This window comes from Colius striatus, chromosome 11, assembly GCF_028858725.1.
Source record: "Colius striatus isolate bColStr4 chromosome 11, bColStr4.1.hap1, whole genome shotgun sequence".
In the NCBI taxonomy this organism is placed as follows: Eukaryota; Metazoa; Chordata; class Aves; order Coliiformes; family Coliidae; genus Colius; species Colius striatus.
This window is the reverse complement of record NC_084769.1, coordinates 22,032,674-22,045,663: the sequence shown is the minus strand read 5'-3', so window position 1 is coordinate 22,045,663 and position 12,990 is coordinate 22,032,674. Positions and strand designations below refer to the sequence as shown.

The following is a 12,990-nucleotide window of genomic DNA, read 5'->3' as shown; positions in this document are numbered from 1 at the left end:
GATTCAGAGGTGCCAGGAAGCTAATTGAATATTCTGATCTGCCCCCAGTGTTTCTTGTGGCTTGACCCCGGTGCTGTGTCGTACCACTACACCAAACAGCCCTGAACCTGCATAAATCACAACCTTGCAAAAGCCTACGCGCCACATCTTCTCCCCCTTCTTCTCCGCCGGCCCCCCCCCGCGTCTTTTTTCTATCTTGATAGAAAACCTTTGCGGAAAGGTTTAATGTCCTATAGGATCTGGAGAGAAACCACAATCTGCTAACAGGGAACAACATATTCCTCCCCAAGTTTTGTAAGACTCTTGCAGGCACCTCTACTCCTTATTTGAAATGGTAGTCCATGGAGGAAGGGTTAATGCTTTGAAAGCAAAGTAGGGTTGGAAGGGACCTTTAGAAATCATCTAGTCCAAACAGCACTTAAGTTCTGTTGTAGCACCAGCAAACACTCATTGCAGTATAATTAATGTGGCATGAAGCTAACATAAACAATATATGGAATTTATAAAGGTGATGTCAATAAAATTAATCTGACAAAGCCTCTTGAAAAACAAATTGAGCCATTTTTCTCCCTTGGTGTGTCACATGTAGTCATTATTCATGCCCACATGTATGTGTGCACACATACAGAGACAGAAACAACTTGGCATGACTAAGTTTTCTACATGGAAGACTATTTCTGGCTAATATAAACCAAACCAATATTTTAGCTTCACACGGGTTATATGTGATGCTTCTGATTTTGCAAGTAAAGCCTCCAAAATGTTTGCCCTTCTTCCAAGACTGCATTCTGGCCTGTAGTGCTAGGGTATGTTTATCTTACACTGTGCAGTGGCCTACCCTTGTTAGTAGGTATGTTGATTTCTGAAACGGCAGCAGTAAACGCTGGCAGACATTTTCATGTGTGCTGTATACACTGTTGGGGAGTCAGAACCAGAATAAGATGTCTCCAAGCTGGTATCTTTAAGCATTCTCAGCCACTTTACCAAACTGATACCTGCGAAGAAAGTGGGTAAGTTTCATCCCTACAGTTTTCTTCTCACAACATTTATGCACAGAAGAATCACACTACTACTAAAAAAATTCTAAGCTTTATCTCCTGTGTTGGTAGGTAGATGTTGTGACATTTTTCAAAGTTGGCAAGAATACTTTTCTCTTTCGGAACATGTCTATGGGACACAAAAACCTGGGACATATTTCACTTGCAATCAGAAATTCCTCATACCCACTCAAACTACACAGCGTAGCACCACTCTGATACACAAAGTGTAGGGACTTGGATGCATCTTGCCTGTCCTGCAAAGTGCGAAAGGAGGAGCAGAGGCAGCCTCTGGCTGCAGGGCCTGGAGCAGTGCCTGATTCCCTCATGCTAGTTCCGGGGCCGCCGGGTATAAAGAGCTTTATGCAATGTCTGGAGGGTGGGAGTTTATAGAAAACGCGATGTCTCAACAGGCGAACACGCCTTTCTTCTGCAACTAGCGGGATAAGAAAAAGACACCAGGCTCCTTGTGCTGCTGCTGTGCAGATCAGCACCTCGGAGTCGAGGAGCCGGCTTCTGAGGGAGCTGGAGCATCCCAGCCCTGATGGGAACTCACCGTGGGATGGATGGAAGAGCAGCAACTGCCTGCAAACTGCTCATATTATTCACTGCATGCATAATGCAGGGCAGTTGCCAAGGTAAGCACTATGCTCCGGCCTCTCCGGAATGGGACTAGCACCGCAAGCAGCACTGCCCTGTCTTGCGGACTTCTATGAGGAAAAGACCAAAGTGCCCGAAAGTAGAGGGTTAACGGGAGCCGATTCTAGGAGTTCTTTCTCATAGCTAGGGGAGACAGTTGGCTCTTTCCAGGGGTCATTTCATGGAGACGGTTTCTGTTGTGGGAAAGGAAGTAGCACCTTAAAAACCACTACAAACATCACCGGCTCTTTAGCTGCACTTCATTTTGGTTTTAAATTATCCCAGAGTGTTGATTTTTTTCTTATTGTTTTTCTGATTTGTCAAAAACTTTTTTACACCACACAAATGTTGCAAAATTTGGAGGGACAGCTCAGACTTTGCAACTGCAGGGTTAAACTCACAGTTTTACAGCGATACAGGTGGGCAGCTTTTCCTGTAGTGAGTGCTGCTGTGGATGTGGTATGCAAAAACAAAAACATCCCCCCCTAAAGAATCACCGCAGAATTTGTGCATTTTTTTTCCTGTGCGATCTTTATCCCGTCTTGCTGCTGAAATGTAGGTGGTTTTGCAGAGCAGAGTTCACCTGCATTCCAGGAGCAGGTTTGGTGACCACTAAAATTGTACCTGGAGTTGTTTTTGATGAGAAGTGTGCGCGTTGTGGCACTTGCACGTAGACAGGTTGAGCCTTGGGGGGGGTGGGGGGGGTGGGTTATGCGTGGACAGCCTTATACGTGTGGTATATGCAGTCATCTACAGAAGGCTATAAGAAAGAAACAGATGCTTGTCTGGAGCACAATAAGCTCCCCTCTGTCGGTCTCAGACGCAGATTTGAAGTTGAGAGAGGGAGAACTTTTTCTCTGAGCTTTGCTGTTGCTAGGAGACATCTGGGAGCATGTGACGGGCAGAGCAGGCTGAGTGCCGCTCCTCTGGTACTAATCTGGCTGCTAGGGATGGAGTAGCCCTGTCTCCAGTCCTCTCCCCAGCCTGTGACTGCAGCCCAGCTGTGTCTGTCTCCCCCTCTTTCACACAGTTTAGTTGCCCAGCAGTGAAAATGAAGCCTGCCTTGTTGGAGCAAGAGTGGCTGAAGTGCATGGCCCTCTCTATTGACCCTGCGGTCCTGCTGGTTGTGTGTGTGTCTGTGAATTACGTGTGCGTTCAAATTGTTAATCAGCTTTCTTTGCTCAACTCTTAGTTTAAGCCTCTTAGACAGAATCAAGTAAGCAATTATACAGCAACTGCTGCTAGCGGCTCCCACTTATGAGCAGGGAAATAGAAGATAGCTAATGTGCAGCAGGAGATCTGCAAAAGCTCTGGCCAAGGAGGTCACAGTGGCCAGAGTTAATCTTATGCACTAATATTTTACATTGGAATGGAAGCTGCAGTGCTGATGTAAAAGTTTACTTCTTTACTCTACAGCCACTTTTGACTGTTCAGGATGTGCCTGTAAATGTGAGGACAGGATAAGCAGAAGGAAGCTTTGAACTAGCGTCCGTAGGCAGTGCAAAGTACAGAAGGTTTTTACTTTGATGGTGTCCCATGCCATGCCATCCCATCCCCCCTTCAGAGTAGAGTAACTGCAAATGAAACAGTATAGTTTCAGTAATGGGTAACCAATATCAGCAAAATCTCTGGGTAGCAATCTTGACTGCACTGTGATTATTATTGTGAAATATTTGATATTCTTAAGCTCCAGCTCCTTGAATATTGAGATCACGTCAGACTCTCATTTAAAAACAAAATTAAAAAAAAAAAAGGAGAATCATGAAAGCAATGCCAAGGCTCAGAAGGAGAATGGTGAAAATTGTATTCTCTTGCCTAGACCTCCGTATTTTCAAAGGTGCTCCCATGATTTTTTGAAGGCTTTTGTTGGCAATACCTGAGTGTTCCCAGTATAAGCTGGACGTTTATAGAAGTATTTTCACCAGAGCACTGTCAAATGATTGTATCGTGATTCATCCTTGGTTTGTCTAATTCTGGATTTACTGTAATTGTACCACTTATAAATTGAATAAAAGTGCTGCTTTTTGTAATTGCCAGGAGGATGGAGCCTCGTACTACAACTTTTATCCTATAAGCCTTGTTGCCTGTGGGGTAACTGTTTATCAGAAAAAAATGCATCTGGAATTTAAAAAACTACCTAAGTGAAGGTAGCGTCAAGACAGAGCATCATGGGACCTGAGGTTAATGTTTGTTCTGAGGAATCTCATAGTGCTTCATAGTCATAGAGACACTGGGTGGAAGTTGTTCTCTCAGCAGTTTTGCAGAGGGCAAATGAGATCAGTAGGTCAACTTGACATTTGAACAATGAGTTCTTTAATGGTACAGCAAAGCATACCAGATCTACATACTTGTGCAATATCCCACATAGTATCTGTTATTGGGCTAACCTTATCTAACATAGAAGGCCAGCTGTAGGTTTTCTGAGGAGGATTTAGTACCTGAGAGTGAAATTTTTTTTCTGTTCTTAATGGTTCAGCACCAGAGGAACTGTTAGTTTCATTATGAAATTAATCATATATAGAAAAGAAAAATAATTTGAAGAAACCCAATTTCTTTATGACAAAGAACTTTTCTTTCCAGACACGAAGTAGTAAGAGCATTTCACAAATGGTCTGGATTTCACTGTATCATGTAACTGACAATGTTTAAATTCCCATTTGCCTCACCCATCTTTGTGGTGGATACTTCTGTGGATCTTTTTATTTCTTGTGAGAAACACAGATGGAAATGCAAGCATTTCCATTAATGGTCTTTCTTTTTACATATCTTCTAAATTTTTTAAATTTTATTTTATTTTGAATGAAGAGATCAGAAGATCACAGCTAGGTTAATGTCAATCTTTTTTTTGCTCTTTTTTTAGATAACTCATAATTTACTGACTTTTAAAAGTAGTTTCTATTGTTGATCCTCAAGATCAGAAGACTTCTGATCATTTTAATGATATGATTTATTTATTTATTTATCTATTTATTTCTTTAAGGAAACCCGATTATCTAATTCTGTATGCACCTTGCCAAAGTGCACGTTGTTCAGAAACTTTCCTGTAACACAAAAGTTGATGCTTCGAATTTTATTTGTGTTCTAAATCTCTGCAGTGATAAATTATCAGGTGAATTTTCGCAGGCCAATATGGTTAAAATTTGTTACCATTTTAAGGTCTCTGTTAGTCTGAGAATGAAGGCTATTATCTGAAGGAATCTATATGGTGTGATATTATTTCTCAGAAATCATAATGTGCATGAAGGGAGGCCAGCAATGAATGGGTACAATAAGACCAAATAGAGAAGTGCTACAGCAGCTCTTTCTGCAATGGCATGGAGAAACATGCTTTTCCATCAAGTATAGTAGTAGTTCAATCTTCAAATTAATAATTCAGTGTTTTTTAGACTTTGCCTTCACTGAAATCTATTTCATCTGTCTGTAGGATGATGTATGGTGACGTTGCTGTAGGCGACAGGCCAAAGTCAGGATTCATACTCCCCCCATATGGCACTGTGCACGTTTAAATGACTTTCCTTGGGGATTGAAGTAATGAGAAAGGAGAAAGGATGGCAAAGAAAATGAACATACCAATGCAATCTCAATGTACAATTTAATAGGCGTTGTGCATGACTTATGGGCTGCAGAGTTTGTAATCCTGCACTAGTATGATTTTCTTTGTTCCTCTTAGAGATGTACTCACACAAAATCAAGAGCATAAATCCCACTGAGTGTCCATCTACCTGGCTCTGAACTGGTTTATTTCCCGAGGGCTGACAATTCAAAAGTATCTATTAGTGAAACAAATTATAATAATCTCACATTTTAATGAGTGATATTTCTGTATACTGACAGAACCATTTTTAATGGTTCTTTTTAATGAGTACATTTCTTGAATTTTCTTAATAATTTACTCTTTTTCTGTATTCTGTTCAGCAAAGCATATCAGGAATTTGCAAAGTAATCAGCTAAAGTGAAGAATGGAACAAACCTCAGAATTTTAGTTAAAAATTGAGAGCAGTAATTGGATAACACCTGGTTGGATTTAGGTTCTATGCCAAATGTTAGAATTACAATAAATAATTAAACTGCAGTAGTTAGGACAAACAGAGACAGAGCATCTAAGGAGATTTTAACTGAGATAAACATGTGATGTGTCTGATGTTCTATTTCCCTGTAAGACAAACCAAACCCATCTTTCAAATATTGAGCTGATTGGAAATTTGAGTAATGAAATCCTATTTTAATCCAGATTTACTTTTTATGTGTTTTGCAGGAAATGAGCAAAGATTCATTTGGAGGAAAGACAGAATGCAATTTCATTAAAGCCTTTTAATTCTTTTCTGTTTGGGTTTCCCTTTTGGGCTTCCTGGATTGACGTGAAACCAACTGCACTGTTTGGAGCCTTTCTCCCTCCAAATGCCTTCTTGCACTGTTAGATTATCGCCAGATCAAAGCCCAAGGGTGTTTTTTTAAAAACTTCTAATTATTTATCACCAAACCTGGAGATTCTTCTGTCAAGATTTTTTTTTTTTTTAAAGTCTGGGTACTCTTATTCTAAACGGAGCAGCAAACAGGCATATTGTACAGGCAGTTAATTTTATCTTTATGATAAAAATTGAGTAAATGCCATTCAGTCTTCCTATGATAGTTATTTTCAGATCTGAGAGTTTATGAAAACTCTTCAGATAGACAAATATCTAACTTGGAATCACATCATACTATCACTTTTTATAGTAGTTTATGATTATCAGAGCTCTGCTTAAAAAGTGCTGGAACTTTATAGCACTTCAGATATTTCAAAGGAAATTACACTCTCTAAGAAGTTGTTGAAAAACACTAAAGGTTCCTTCTAATTAATGATCTATAGGTTGACATCTATTTAAAGAGAGGTTGATGTTTTTATTCTACTGTGGCTAATTAACGATAATAATCAGACAATTTGTTGCCTGCTTTTTAATAGCTTACACTGAATGTGACAAATAAAGAATAAGGCTCTTGCTAAAATGATTTAAAACTAAAGTGCTTCTTCATATAATTTGATAATTAGACTATTTTTAAAGATAACTTGAGCTGTGTCAAGATGAAGGAATAATAAGCTTTCTTCTGAGTCAACTCAGTGCAACTCCTTTATTTTCAAAGAAATTGTTCCTGAGTTGTACTGATCTAAGAGAGATAAAATAGGATTCAGTGAAGAGTAAACATCTAATAGCTTATTATTGGTGGAAGTCCATTTTGAAGTCCGCTTTCTTATGATAATGTTCATTTTATTAACTCCTTTTTGCTTCCTTAACTCCGCACACTTTTAGAACAGTTGAAGAAAATGAAGTTCAATGAGTAAGCATAGACATGTTTAACAGAATGGATAGCGTTTAGCGGATTCTATGAGCTTTCACTGTTGGTTTCAAGGCTTTTAATGTTCTCTTTGTTTTGCAATGCTTAAAGTGGATTAGAGATCTAAGGATCACTGTTACAAGTTTTGTTTTGGATTAATGAAATGACATATAACAGTTGACTGAAATTGTTTTACTTTTATGACCTGCTCTATTTTATGCTTTTAATGTGAATAAGTTGCCTTGTTTTACAATCAAGAAGCCAGATTTTCAGCAAAAGGGCACTGTTTACAGCAGCAGTGTGTCTGCCCAATTATTTTCTTGCACAAGCAGGTCATGATACTACACCCTGCTGAGTTGAGTTGAAGAATGAGGATCCGTTCCAATAGGGACTCCCTTTGATGGGAATTGCAGGCTCATGCTTTTGTGAAGCAAGAAGGATGGGGGTTTTAGTTGTGTTCTGTGGCATCTCTAAAAAAAACCAAACCAAAGGCATAGTTCACAAGATATCCCAGGCACTGATACTTTCACTAACATATTTAGAATTGAGGTAATGGTCTTTATCTTCAGAAAACATTGCACACGTTATCAACTCAGATAAATATACCACAGTATGTTTAGTTTAGTTTGAGGAAGTATAGGACTTGCTGAACTGGAGTATGTACAGTAATCCTTCCCAGGTTTGTCCAGAGAGGTAAGTTTACTGTGTAAATTTCACATCCTTCAACACCAGTGGGAGAGCCCGTTAACATCTGATCAAGCCCTTGTCATACCTTGTCACATCTAAGGGTACAGTTTCATAAGAAGTGATGGCCTAATTGAACAGTTAACTGCTGCTGGAAGCAGGAAACTGTACTCTCCTTACTCCTCTCCTACAACATCCCATTTCCATGTTGCGGCCAGCTTTGAGTTCTTTGTGCTACCGTCACTGCTCATGGGCACCTCTCTGTGAGCTGCTTTCACTTACAAACATGTAGGAAAACTAAATCAGGCCCAGGGAGTTAAGTGGTTTCCTGGTGGCTTAGTGATTTAGAGCAGCATGCTGCAAGTCTGTTAGTGGCTGGAATTTGGAAAGGAAAGTGGACCTTGACATCAAGTGGGAGAAGGAGTTGGAAAGAGGGAGGGAGAGACCTTTTTTTCCTGTAGTGAGTGGATTGGCTTGTCTGGCGGTGCAACCACTGCTTAAAGCTACTGCTAAGATCATACAGGAAATGCTTGGCTAGTGTGCTAGTTACAAGAGTGGTCCCATCAGAGCTATAGCCAACCAGTGTTAGCACTGTGGGAAACCCTTTTGTAAAGTTGTGTGGTGTAAACAGATGGCTTGACTTGAATGGGACTACTCACATGTTCACTTTTTGAGAAGGATTGTAAGGCTGTTCTTAACCTGCAATCCAATAAATGAGTTGGACAATAACCAAGCACATGGAATGCTGCTGCAGTTTTTGTTGGCCTCCTAGCTGTGTTAGTAAAAATAACTTTTACTACTGTGAAGTCTAATGGATTTTGAAACTATAAACTTTATGGTGTCTTCCTTGTGAGTATATGAGCTGGTTTTATTAGCATTGTAGGTTTTACTTTATTGTCAGCTATAAATTACACTTGAAAAACCTCACTGAATATGAATTTTTGTTCCTAGTATTCTGTAAATGTAGCAAAGTAGTCTAAAATTCCTTTTTTTACCTCTGCAGTACATGAAAGGTATTTAGTGGAGTAATTAAACTGTGTCTAATTCAGTTGTAAATCTGAGCCTTGATAATTTCCTGTTGGCTGAACCAATAGGAAATCTGCATAGAGTTACAGACGTAGCTCAGTTGTGACTGTCTTTTTGCACAGACAGGTCTGCCATCTGCTTCCACTGGGAGCTCTGCTGGAATAAAGAGGACAACAGTGACAACTGGACTCCTATGGCACTTGTAGAAGTGAAATCCTGTTAGGGAATTTGTGTTCTAACTGTAGGCAATTGAAGAAAATGATGATTTAACAGTGGTAGTGCAAGAACGCTGTTACTACTGACTTTTATTAGTTTTGCAGTTTTAAACTTTATTAAGCCTTCCACAGAATGTGCTGTAAGGTGGTGAAAGTACAAAAGATAATAAAACTTTAAAGCTGCACTTCAGATCCTTTAGAAGTTTGTGTCTCTCTTGGCTTTGTTTGGGGAAAAAAGAAACTAAAAGATAAATAGTTAAACTGAATAAAATAATTAGTAGCAAAATTTAAATTAATTGAGGTAAAAGCTTTAACCTTGATGAAGCTCTTTATCTGTACTAAGACTTTATCACCTATTAGGTAACAGAAACCATTCCTACCTGTTTTTTGTTTGATTTCATAAAGAAAAGATGCTTTAGCAGTTGTTTACTTTTTTCTTTTTGTAATATACAATATTTTTTAACTTGTTGGCTTATTTAACTTTTTCTAGTAGGGATCAAGAACTCTCAGAGACCTAAATACCAAGAAATTTCATAAGGTAGAAGAGAGACCGAAATTATTACCCTGTTAAGGGAGAATCTTGATCATTAAACATTCTATATGGAGGTACTGATTCTGTGGCCAGCAATCATAGAATCATTACGGTTTGAAAAGACCTTTAAGATCCAACCACTCACCTCACACTGCCAGGCCCATCACTAAACTAAACCATGTCCCTCAGCACCTCAGCTATGTGTCTTTTAAATATCTCTAGAGATGGTGTCTCCACTACCTCCCTGGGCAGCCTGTTCCAATGCTTAACAGCCCTCTCAGTAGAAATCTTCCTAATGTCCAATCTAAACCTCTCCTGGTGCAACCTAATCCCATTTGCTTGTGTCTGGTCATTCATTACTAGAGAGAAGAGATCGACTCCCACCTCACTACAATCTTCTGTCAGGTAGTTGCAGATGGTGATCATGTCTCCTCTCAGCCTCCAGATTCCTTGCCAGTCTCTGGACATGCTCCAGCACCTCCATGTCCGTCTTGCAGTGAGGCGCCCAGAACTGGACACAGTATTCGAAGTGTGGCCCCACCAGCACCGAGTACAGGGAGACAGTCACTTCAGTGGTCCTGCTGGTCACGCTATTTCTGATACAGGCCAGGATACCATTGGCTCATGTTTAGCAGGCTGTCAATATATTTAAATATAAATATATGTTTTATGTAAACATAAATATACCAGGTGTGGTTACAGTTTTCTTCCTAGCAAACACTTGAAAGACTGATGGACACTATTGCTATGATGAAGGGATTACAATTTAAAGGTTGCAAAGTCTGTAGACAAAACACCTACAGTTCTGTGAGCAAGGTTATTTATATGTTGTGTGCTACCACCCTGAAACTTGGGAGACCTCCCTTTCCTGTAGTTTTGTATACATGCTTCTGGATGTAAGTACATAGTGTGCAGCACTTGTATGCTCTCGTGTTTCCAAGGATGCAGCAAGTGTAGAGCTTATTCAGCAACGTAAGCTAGAACAGGACACCCTTCCTCCCTGCTAGTCATCTTGGTGTCTGGAATGCTGTTTAGAGTAGCTACGTCATGTAGTTTAAAGAATTACTTAAAATTTTATGCTAGCTGCCACCAATGAAGAGAGGTAGCAGCTGAATCAAGCATCCTTAAAAAAATCTAAATAGATGAGTAAATCTGATGGTTGTAGAATTTGGTTATGGGATAGCTAAGTAGAATGCTTCCATTGAGGCTGACAGGAAGGGTAATGTTTCAATAGTAGATGATATTTCTTTTCTTTTCTTTTATTTATTTTCTTTTATTTATTTTATTGAATTCTGATGAATTCAAAGATTTTGTCTTTTTAATTTCACAGACTCGTTAGTATTACTATTTGAGTAAAAAGAATTTTGAAATATTTTTTTAAGCTGAAAGCTATAAAGAAAATATACCACATTTAAAAATGAAATAGCCAAAGGATGATTTAATTCTTATTGTTCATTTTCAGGTCTGTTAAGATAAAGTATTTTGTCTGAGCACCTTGGACAACATTGTTACTTTAGTTCAGGTGATCCTTTCTTTACTCAGGACTGCCTTAGCACATGGAATTTCCCTTTTCATCTGTCTAGGCACACTAGGTGCTTGTAGCATATGGTCTGTCTACTCTGTACTGATATCAGTTTTTCTGCTTTTCTGAAAATGTTCTCACATATTTAGTGACAAGTAACTGACTGCTTTTGAAGTGCAAAATGATGACTAGTATTCTGTGAAGCTTTGGAAGACAGCTTTAATTGGTTTCTTTATCTAGAGTCCCACTGGTTATGATGAGGCTACTCAAGTAGTGAAGAATTTTGTTACAGATATTGTTTCTGTGGTGGGGAGAGAGAAATAGCTACCACTTTGTGTGCTTACCATGTTTATTATTGATCAGAGAAAGTGCTTTATTTTTTGCATTATAAGTTTAATTTTTCGTTTAGTATCTTGTGAGATGATATTCCAGTAAGGTTTATGATTTGGCAGAGTGCCATATGCTGCATAGCAAATTTCAATCCAGCAATAATACATGAAGGAAATATAAAAAAATTACACAATTTCACTGTCACTAACTGGATTGGAAGGCTCTTACGGAGGCTGATTCCTGGTGCTGCAATGACTCATCCGCTTTCAGGAGAGCATGACTGAATTCAGCTCACCATGGGGTACAGTTTTGAGAACAAACTACATGTTGGTTGAAAAATTTATTTAAAAAAGAATACAACTCTCAAAATGCTGAGAAGATTGTTGTATCACCTGCTACTGCTACTGCTACTGCTACTGCTATCACTATCTATCAGACTTTCTCAGTGACATGTACTATATGTATTCCAAGTTGTTTTCCACACACATGTAGTTGTAAATACCGCTTTTTAAGATTTTCCTTGTTTTGTCGTATTTTGCCTTTACTCTGTTACCCAATTGCTATTCTACAGCAGCCTTGGGGCCATTAGCAAGGTTCATTCTTATGAAAATGATTGGGATGCTTCCCTCTGTGAATAACAGGGAGCATCTTTATTTGTATTGTATCTGCTTGTTCTTTTTCCTTTTTATGTCATTTGCTAAATTAGAACAGACTTTTTTGCATATTTAATATGCCCTTCATCAAAAAGAGGCTACGGGGATTTAGGAGAGCTCAGACACGTATACTTCCCTAAAGATGCAGCATGCTTGCTTCACCTACCCAGCTAACACAATCCCAATTGATGTACGTGGATTAAGTCACCTTATGTCAAGGTTGAAGTTATCCTGTTTAATGCAAAACATGTCCTTTGTATGTAATGTGTCTGAAATATGTTTTAACGTTTTGAAGGCTAATCTTTCAGTACTGCAAATACTGGTGCTCTTGATTTTGGCCCTACAGAGCATTGTTTCACTAAATGTCTTAAGAAAGGAGTACAAATAACGTTTATTAGTCTCACCTTGCAAAATACATTATATACAGTTGATGTTAAAGTGCCCAACAAAAATTAATGGCTCTTTGTCAGTTTTCACTGAAGTATGAAAAATTTGACAGTGACTTAAATGGAAGAAGAAACTTGGTCTGTTCAATATAAGGAATATTTACTTTATCAGTAAAAAAGAAGTATCACCTCCTGTCTGTTAGAATTAGGCCTTGCTTAAATGGATTATTTCTTGTTCCCACCTTGTTATAGGACTAAGAAGATGGTAAGAGTTTATTTATTGCTTTTTAAAAACTGTGTGAGTTGAAGCAAGATTATAAAGGAACTTAATTTTCATTAATTTGCCTCTAGTACTGTATGATGGTAAAGATACATAGTATGGATGTGTGCTGTTTGTGAGCATAAATAAACTGTCATGATTTAAAATGTAATAAATTTATTCTTTTTACATCTAGGATCAGTGAATAATTTAAGTCCATATGTAGTTTATCAGAAAATTAGAAGTTTCTCTTTATTATTAGTTCAGACTTATACTTGAAAAAAAAATAGGTTTGTTAAAAATTAATTTATAAACAGTTTCCATTTTTATCAGGTTGTTTACATTTGTTGCTTTTTCAATTAATAAAGTTGAAATAAATTAGAGAGGATGAGGA

The 12,990-nt window shown here is 38.4% G+C and overlaps 1 protein-coding gene across 1 annotated transcript in view; it reads left to right on the top strand.

Moving 5' to 3' along the window:
- The first annotated feature begins 1,581 nt into the window (after positions 1 to 1,581).
- LRP2 (LDL receptor related protein 2) overlaps positions 1,582 to 12,990 on the top strand; it is a 118,889-nt gene continuing 107,480 nt past the window's right edge. The window contains exon 1 of the mRNA XM_062005173.1: positions 1,582 to 1,675. Coding sequence (XP_061861157.1) covers positions 1,582 to 1,675 — 94 coding nt within the window. The remainder of the gene's footprint in view (positions 1,676 to 12,990) is intronic.